This window comes from Mobula birostris, chromosome 5 (assembly GCF_030028105.1).
Source record: "Mobula birostris isolate sMobBir1 chromosome 5, sMobBir1.hap1, whole genome shotgun sequence".
In the NCBI taxonomy this organism is placed as follows: Eukaryota; Metazoa; Chordata; class Chondrichthyes; order Myliobatiformes; family Myliobatidae; genus Mobula; species Mobula birostris.
The window spans coordinates 7,811,880-7,821,468 of NC_092374.1; the positions used below are offsets into that span (position 1 = coordinate 7,811,880).

Consider the following 9,589-nt stretch of genomic DNA (forward strand, 5'->3'; position numbering starts at 1 on the left):
AGGTTGTGTCACTGATGAATCTGACTAAGTTTACAGCCCTCTGCCACCTTTTGCAATCCGGCCTGTTGGAGCCTCCATATTGACACAATCAGTCAGAATGCTCTCCACCATAAATCTGTATGAATTTGCAACAATTTCTGGTGACGTGTCAAATCTCCTCAAGCTCTTACTGTTCAGCACAGACTCAATGGGCCGAAGGGCCTGTTTCCACTCAATAATGAATGAGACACAAGTGACTGCAGATACTGGAAATTGGAGGTACTCAGTGACTCAGGCAGCATCTGTGGAGGGAAATAGATTATTTGCAAGGACGTAGAGAAGATGTTTCCACAAGCAGGAGAGTCGAGGACCAGAGGGCACAGCCTCAGAATAAAGGGACACCCCTTTGATGTAGCGTAGTGGTTAGTGCAGCACTATTATAGCTCGAGGCATCAGAGTTCGACGTCCTGTATTAGAAAGTCTGTACAATCTCCCCGTGTGTACGTGTGGGTTCCTTCCCACAGTCCAAAGGTGTAAGGGCCAGTAAGGTAGTCATTGTAAATCATCCTGCGATTAGGCTGGGGTTAAATCAGTGGGTTACCAGGTGACGTGGCTGATTGGGCCTGTTCCGCACTGTATCTCTAAATACATAAAAGAAACACAGCTGAAGATGAATTTCTTTAGCCAGAGGATAGTGAATCTGAGGAATTAGTTACCACAGACAGCAGTGGAGGTCAAATCATCGCTTTTATTTACGGCAGAGACTGATAGATTCTTGATTAGTAAGAGAGATTGAGAGCAGCTCATGAGGAGTCATGCTGGGGCTAACGAGCTGTGTGGTCCTGCTGGGATTGTGGGCAGTGTGCAGGGACGCCTGCTGGGATTGCGGGCTGCGAGCGGGGACACCTGCTGGGACTAACGAGCTGTGTGCACTCTGTGACAGGGACGTGAAGCTGGAGGACACGTACTTCGACAGGGACGTGGAAAAGGCCTTTCTGAAGGCCAGCGCCGAGATCTTCAAAGAGAAGACGCAGCCCTCGCTAATGGTCTCCAACCAGAATGGCAACATGTACACACCCTCCGTCTACGGCTGCCTGTCCGCCATCCTGGCGCAGTAAGTACCTCGAAACTCTGGAAGAGAGCCGCGTTTTCTGTACACCACACTTCGCCTCTGATGGCTGACGTCTCCCCCTTTCCCCACCACTGCAGGCGTTCGGCAAAGCAGCTGGCAGGGCAGAGGATCGGACTGTTCTCCTATGGATCGGGATTGGCAGCCACCCTCTACTCCCTGCGGGTGACTCAGGACGCAGCCCCTGGCTCGGCTCTGGACAGGCTGGTGGGCAGCCTGTCGGACCTGCAGGCCCGACTCAATTCGCGCAAGAAGATTGCGCCGGAGGTCTTCGCCACCAGCATGAAGATGAGAGAGGACACCCACCACCTGGGTAAGGTCACCGGCTCAAGTAGGGGGTGTTCCTTCCTCACATTCAACCCCCCTTTCCCTTCTGCTGTCCCAACCCCTGCCTCCACTGCACCCCTGTCTCAACACCACCGACCCCCCAATAGGTTATCATTCCAACCCTGGGGCTCTCCCATCAAGGAGGACTGGGGCTGCAGGCGTGGTGAGCATCATCACCTGCAGCTGCTGCTTCCCCCATCCTGCCTCAGACATACATCACCGCGACTTCATCGTCGCTTCCTCCAAGTGCTGGAACTGTCTGCCCCGCAGCGCTGGAGAGGGTGGGGGCAGCTCAGTCGCAGCCGGCCTGGGTACCAGCCTCCCTGGGTCAGTAGCTCAGCTGAGACCAGCCCCTTCTCAACCATCGGAGCGATCCCCATCCCGTTAAAAACCCAGAGGTGCAAAATCTCCAACGCCCTCCTCCCTGGGAGAGGAAGGATCTTTAAAGATGGACTACACCTGGGGACAACGTGAAGGACTGGCCCAGGACGGAGGTGATTGGCCTAAGAAAAAGAGAAGAGGAGACACCCATGGGTAGGGGCAGCCCGAGAGTATCACCATACGTTCAGGTGCCTATACAGCACAGCCACAATGCTCAGCAGAACACAACAGCACCAAAACAACGACAAAAACAAGCCCTGTTCCTTTCCCCCACCCACACGCGTACGCAGTCCCGTAACCCCAGGACAGGCTTGTCTTCTGCAGACCTGGAGCTGGATTTGGGCTTGTTCTTTAGTACTTCCCAGGGCCCTGCCCTACGCAACTGTAACTCATCCTGACTGTTCTTCCCAATGTGCATCCCCTCACGTATTGAATCAGAATCAGGTTTAATATCTGTGTATGCCTTGAAATATGTTATTTTTCAGCAACAGTACATTACAATACATAATTACAATAAGAAATGTATATATAGCACTGTCTCCTGCACATACATAGAGTGCTTAAGACTTTTGCACAGTACTGCAGTAATTTTATGTATTGCACTGTACCGTTGCTGCAAAAAAAAATCAAAGTTCATGACCTATGTGAGTGATGGTAAACCTGATTCTGATATGGGTCTCTGTTGTGGGCTGAGAGTGGGAAGCGGGCAGGGAGAGGGGAATCATGGTTGGGGAAAGGGGAGGGAGAGAGAAGGGAGTGGGAAGCACCAGAGAGACATTCTGTAATGATCAATAAACCAACTGTTTGGAATCAAATGACCTTGCCTGGTGTCTCAGAGCTGGGTGTGTCTGCACCCACGCCACAACCCCCCCCCCCACCCCTGCACTCCTTCTCCGCCACCCCTCCCACAGCACTCCACCCTCGCCAATCCCAACATCCTTTGCTCCTACCAGATTTACAAACCCACTCTCTGTGCCACGTTGACTGTAATACAGTGCTGTTGAAAAATCTTAGGCACCCTAACTGTGTGTGTGTGTATATATATATATATAAATAAAATATATGCCTTAGACTTTTGCACAGTGCTGCATAAAGAATTTAAATTAAATAAATCGTGCAAAAAGACAGCGAAAATAAAGGAAAAAATAGTGAGGCAGTGTACAAGGGTTCATTGTCCATTCAGAAATCTGATGGCGGAGGGGAAGAAGCTGCTCCTCAGTTGCTAAGTGAGAGTCTTCAGGGTCTTGGACCACCATCTTGATGGTAGCAATGAGAAGGGGGCACGTATTAGGTGATGGGGTCCCTTAATAATGGATGCCACCTTTGAAGGTGTCCTCGGTGCTGGGGAGCCTTGTGCCCATGATGGAGCTGGCTGAGCTTGCAACCCTCTGCAGTAGTCCCTCCATACCTGACGCTGATTTAACCAGTCCGAACGCACTCCACCGTACATCTGTAGAAATTTGCAAGAGTCTGGTGACATACCAAAAGCCTTCGCATATTCAGAGATGAGTCTTCCCTGCTGAATGTTTGCTGAATCTGCTGATCATGTTGTCTCCTCTCCCCCCACCTCCACCCCCATCCTCACCCTACAGCCGGACAGCAGCCCCAGGGTGCAGTGGAGGACCTGTTTCCCGGTACCTGGTACCTGACCGGTGTGGACGAGAAGCACCGGAGGGACTACGCACGTCGCCCCTTCCTGGAGAACGGGAGCCTCGAGGCACCAGTCGGCACGCACCACAGCAACCCTGCCACTGCAGAGGTAGGGGAGGGTGTCAGGGAGGGTGAGGGTGGGATCGGTGTCGGAGGGTTGGGGCACCAAGATAGCCTAGCGGTTAACACCACACTGTTGTGTCCTCGGGTCATCAAAGCTCCAGTGTCCTCTGTGAACAAGTTTGTACATTCTTTCCTGTGAGTGTGTGCGTTTCCTCCCAGAGTCCAGCGATGTACAGGTTAGTAGGTTAATTGGTCGTTGTAAATTGTCCCGTGATTAGGCTGGGATTAAATTGGTGAGTTGCTGGGTGGTGCAGCTCAAAGAGCCGGAAGGACCTGTTCTCTAAATAAATAAATGGGGTAGGATACAGATGGGGAAATGGCAGCGGCAGGTGTCAGAGTGGGAGAGGAGGAGGAAGGCAATGGATGCGAGTGGACAGAGGGGTGAGGCGGGGAACAGAGGCATAAGGGATGGGGTTGGTACTGGAGGGGTGCAGTGGAGGAGGGTGGATGATGTTCTGGAGCTGAAGGGAGAGAGAGCTAGGCTCCAGTGTAGTTTGGAACAGCTCAGTGGCACACTGGTTAGAGCTGCTGTTCCACAACTCTAGTGACCGGGTTTGATCCTGACATTTGCTGCTATCCTTGTGTGGGGTTTGCCTGTTTTCCTGGGTGTTCTGGTTCTCTCCTCACACCACAATGAGGGGTGAGGAACAACAGGAGGGAGGATAGAGAACGGAGAGGGGCTTCAATGTAGTTTTGGATGCTGCCTCACAGTTCTAGAGAGCCAGGTTCGATCCCAACCTTTGCTGCTGTCCTGTGGAGTTTGCACGTTCTACACCTGATGGGTTTCCTCCCACATCCCAGTGACATGTGGGTCGGGGTTAATTACCACTGGAGTGAGAGGGTGAGAGGTAGAAGAACGTAAAGAGTGTTGGTGGACACGAGAGAGAAATGTGGTGAATGGGATTACTGGGATTGATCTGAGATCTTACAGGTATTTGATGGGCAAATGGCCTTGAATGTTATAAGGAGGGAGAATGAGAGACAACTGGATAGAGGTAGACCAGATGATAAGAGACATCGCCCATGTGGACAGCCAGAGACTTTTTCCCAGGGCGGAAATGGCTAATATAAGGAGGCATCCTTATGTTAGGATGATTGGAGCCAATAGACAATAGACAGTAGGTGCAGGAGTAGGCCATTCAGCCCTTTGAGCCAGCACCGCCATTCACTGTGATCATGACTGATCACCTACAATCAGCACCCCATTCCTGCCTTCTCCCCATATCCCTTGACTCCACTATCTTTAAGAGCTCTATCTAACTCTTTCTTGGAAGCATCCAGAGAATTGGCCTCCACTGCCCTCTGAGGCAGAGCATTCCATAGATCCACAACTCTCTGTGTGAAAAAGTTTTTCCTCAACTCCGTTCTAAATGGTCTACCCCTTATTCTTAAGCTGTGGCCTCTGGTTCTAGACTCCCCCAACATCGGGAACATGTTTCCTGCCTCTAGCATGTCCAATCCCTAAATAATCTTATATGTTTCAATCAGATCCCCTCTCATCCTTCTAAATTCCAGTGTATACAAGCCCAGTCACTCCAATCTTTCAACATATGACAGCCCCGCCATCCCTGTAATTAACCTTGTGAACCTACGCTGCACTCCCTCAATAGCAAGAATGTCCTTCCTCAAATTTGGAGACCAAAACTGCACACAATACTCCAGGTGTGGTCTCACCAGGGCCCTGTACAGCTGCAGAAGGACCTCTTTGCTCCTATACTCAACTCCCCTTGTTATGAAGGCCAACGTGCCATTAGCTTTCTTCACTGCCTGCTGTACCTGCATGCTTACTTTCAGTGACTGATGAACAAGGAGGCAAATATAGAGGGGATGTCAAAGGTAGGTTTTTTTACACAGAGCAGTTGATGCATGATGGTAGAGGCAGATACAATAGGGACAACTCCTAGTTAGGCACATCATCACCATCATTATGGGCCGTGCCATGTGACGTGGGCAATCATGGTCTTTTCAAAGCCATGATTGTTCTTGGCAAATTTTTCTACAGAAGTGGTTTACCATTAACTTATTCCAGGCAGTGCCTTCACAAGATGGGTGATCCTGGCCATTATCAATACTTTCAGAGATTGTCTGCCTGGCATCAGTGGTCACATAACCAGGACTTGATATGCACCAGTTTCTCACTTGACCATCCACCGCCTGCTCCCATGGCTTCATGTGATCCTGATCAGGGGGCTAAGCAGATGTGATACTTGCCCAAGGGTGACCTGCAGTCCAGCAGAGGGAAGGAGTGCCTTGCACCTCCTTTGGTAGAGACGTATCTCCACCCTGCCATCCATCGATAGGCACAGATTTAAAAAAATGGAGGGCTATGTGGGAGGGAAGGGTTGTGGCTCTGGCTAAAAGGTCATGGGCCAAGGGACATGTACTCTGCTGTAGAGTTTTATATTCTCTGAATGGTGTTATACTGTATGTGGAGTATGGGAGGTGATTGGGATTACAGCGAACTGTTGGGTTGAGAGAGGGGGATGGAGCGACATTAGGAGAGTGGTTGAAGGCTGGAGGCAGGGGTTGGGTGGGTGGGTGGGGATGTGAAGTAGTGGGAAAGGTGGGTGGTGATGACCGAGGGGCAGTGGCATGTGAATTGAGGTGATGTGGGGTTGTGGGTGAGGTGCATGAAACTCAGCGGAGGGGTTGAATTGTGGGGTTGTGGGTGAGGTGCATGGAACTCTCGGGGGAGGGGTTGAATTGAGGTGGTGTGGGATTGTGGACAAATTGCAGGACACTCTCGGGGCTGGGGGCGGTTTCAATTGGTAACATGAATTGAGGTACAGTGAAAATCTTGCCTTGCATACTGTTCATATAGATCACATCATTGCACAGAACATTGAGGTAGAACGAGGGAAAACAATAACAGAATGCAGAGTAAAGTGTAACAGTTACAGAGAAAGTGCAGTGCAGGCAGACAAGATGTAAGGTCATAACAAGGTAGATTATGAGGTCAGGAGTTCCTGTTATCTTGTCACAACTACGGTAATAGATTAGCAAATTTGTCATAAGTTTATTGATTTTTTTTAAAAGATCAGCTGTGTTTGTCACGTGTACATCAAACATTGAAACATGCAGTGAAATGCTTTGTTTGCATTAAATCAAATCAGTAAGGATTGTGCAAGTGTCACCACACTTCTGCCGCCAACGTAGTCTGCCCGTAACTATGTCTATGGACTGTGGGAGGGAGCCTACACGGTCACTGGGAGAACGTGCAAACTCCTTACAGACAGCGGTGGGAATTGAACCGCAATGGGTTATCACTGACACTGTAAGGCAATTGCAGTAGCCGCTACACTACCTGACGTCACATGGACACATCCCTCCCACCATTGGCAGTATCTCGCATTGCACTGATTTATGATGGTCACCATGTACTGAGATTCAGTTCTCAGTCTCCCATACAGATCAAATCATTCCACAGCGCTTTGAGCTGGAACAGGGTAAAACAAACTACGTAGTAGTTCGTGCAATGCTATTACAGCTTGGGGCACTGGAGTTTGGGGTTCAAATCCAGCATCCTCTGTAAAAAAGTTTGTACCTTCTTCCCCTGTGCGTGTGGGTTTGCTCCCACAGTCCACAGACGTATGGGTTTGTAGGTTAATTGATCATTGTACGTTGTCCTGTGATGAGCTGGGGTTAATTCAGGGGTTGCTGGGTGGTGCAGCTTGGTGGGCTGGAAGGGTCTGTTCTGTGCTGTGTCTCTAAGTTTCTAAATAAAGGGTGAAAGAACATTATTAGTAATTTGTAAAGACAGTGAACTTGGATTTCTGTGAAGGACGATTATAATGGAAGTAGTGAGTGAACTTGCAGGGGGCAGTCTCCACACACCAGCACTATTTTCACAACTATGCGTCTAACGATATTCACCTTCTTTCCCAGTCTGCACCCAGTCCAGCGAAAAAAATGCCCAGGATCCCAGCGATGGCCTCCCAGCCTGGCACCGCGAGCGTCACCAACGGAGGCCACTGACTGACCACACACCCCCACGGATGGGATAGGTGGGGAGGGGGAGAGAATCCGCCCAGCACCACCCCACTGCGACCGGAGATCGATCCCTCCAGAAGCAAGGTCACTGGCTCACGGCCGGAATCCAGGGAAGGATTGCATGGGAATTCTGCGGGCCGGTTGCCTTGATGTACAGTTGGTGTGTGTACCCCTTGCCCCCAATGCCCATCGGCTGTTACATTTTATTTGCAATCAGACGCTGTAATTATTTTTAATTCTGTTTGTTGTCTGGTGCTGGGGTGCGTTTGGAGCTGCCCCTCGTACCCCCACCTGTTTATATGCTCTGTAATTTAGCTGTTCGATATTCTAGCTGAGAGTTCAGTATGCACAGTGAGTTGGCACCAGAGTCAATGACGTGCACTGCTGTTCAGCCGTCCCCCCTACCCCCAGCTGCTGTTTGTGACTATCGAGCTGTTGGGATTTAATTTAATCCGCTGTGTAAAAAGAAACGTTAATTAAACTACATCCAAAACACAAAATGTGTTAACAAATCTAGGATCCATTGTAAAGTTCTTTTTAAATAAAAATATATACAAACAGCTTGTGAATTTGGTTTCCTAGAGCAGGGGAGGTGGGTAGTGAGGCCTCTGTTGGTTGAGGTCGACCATGAGGTTGTGTCCTAGCCGTCTATATTTGATCTGCAAGCCAGGGCAGTATCATATGGAGAGCAAACTGTTGTCCATGCACCAGGCTTCCCCTCTCCATGCAGCTGATGAATCTAAAAGAACGGCAGAGACTGGTACAGTTTGGCATCGGCGGCGTCACAGGAGTTGCCAGTCAGTGTTGAACTCAACGTAGGACTGCCTTACACCAGCTCTGGATTTTTACCTCTGGGTTTACTCCTTGCGGCTATACCCACGAGTGGGTATAGCCCCAAGGCAGCGGAGGTTTGAGATCTGATTTTTCCTTCCAGATGAGCTGCCAACCACAGCTGATGAGCCCCATCTGCCTGAAGCGACTGGTTTTAAGGTGCGAGTAACCTGCCTTTGTCCATTCTGTCAGTAGAAACGGTACTGCTGGGCTTAGTAGCCAAGCCACATGGGAAGGATGGGAGCTGGACTTGGTTGTCAGAGGCTATTTGAGATGCATGCTGTTGGGAACATTTAATATCCTCACTATGCCTCCCCATCCTCTGACTCTGACAACCTTAAGACTTTCTTTTTAAAAGAATGTTCTCAGTCATCCTCTTTGAGCGCCTGCTTTCCAGAGGTCTTTGGTGTTGACTCCAATATTTACCTTGCCTTGACTTTGTATCTAAACTTCCTCTTGCCCCATCTCTGAGAAAGCCACAAGATTGGGGTCCCAGGGTAACAAGCACAAAATGCTGGAGGAACTGCCGGTACTGATGAAGGGCCTCGGTTTGCAACTGTTTACATCCCTCCAGAGATGCTGCCTTGAGAGAAGGTGTTTGTGAGCAAGAGGATGTGAACTCTGGCAGTGAGATTCTCAGCTTGAATCTAACTGCTTGATTCTGAAGCACTTTGAGGTGATACCAGTAGTAACTGTGGAAGAACAAGGTAATAGGATTGCTTTGCCAACTAAATCAGGAAGTTATGTTGTGGTTTTATAAAACTGTAGTTATGCTGCATCTGGAGTATTGCATACAATTCTGGTCGTTCGTTTATTGGAAGGATGTCGAAGCTTTAGAGAGAGTGCAGAGGAGGTTTATCAGGATGTTGACCTAGATTAGAGGGCATGAGAGGTTGGACAAACTGGGTGTTTTCTCTGGGGCAGTGGGAGATGAGAGATCTGATAAGAGTTTATAAGATGAGAGGCATAGGTAGACTGGACAGACAATACCATTTTTCAAGGGTTGAAGTGACTTGACTTACCAGAGGGTGTGCATTTAAGGTGAGGGGATAATTTTAAAGGAGATGTGAGGGTCAAGTTGTTACATGCAGTGGTGGGTGCCTGGAATGTGCTGTCTCGTGCTGGTAGAAGCAGAGACATTTGGAACATTTAAGAGACATTTTGATTGGCACATAAATA

General features: G+C 49.5%; 1 protein-coding gene across 6 annotated transcripts in view; it reads left to right on the forward strand.

Moving 5' to 3' along the window:
- hmgcs1 (3-hydroxy-3-methylglutaryl-CoA synthase 1 (soluble)) overlaps positions 1 to 8,139 on the forward strand; it is a 69,775-nt gene extending 61,636 nt beyond the window's left edge. For all 6 annotated transcript variants that reach the window (XM_072257551.1, XM_072257547.1, XM_072257546.1 and 3 more), the window contains exons 6-9: positions 923 to 1,093; positions 1,189 to 1,421; positions 3,409 to 3,575; positions 7,475 to 8,139. In XM_072257551.1, coding sequence (XP_072113652.1) covers positions 923 to 1,093; positions 1,189 to 1,421; positions 3,409 to 3,575; positions 7,475 to 7,564 — 661 coding nt within the window. In that variant the 3' untranslated portion in view covers positions 7,565 to 8,139. The remainder of the gene's footprint in view (positions 1 to 922; positions 1,094 to 1,188; positions 1,422 to 3,408; positions 3,576 to 7,474) is intronic.
- Positions 8,140 to 9,589: the final 1,450 nt, after the last annotated feature.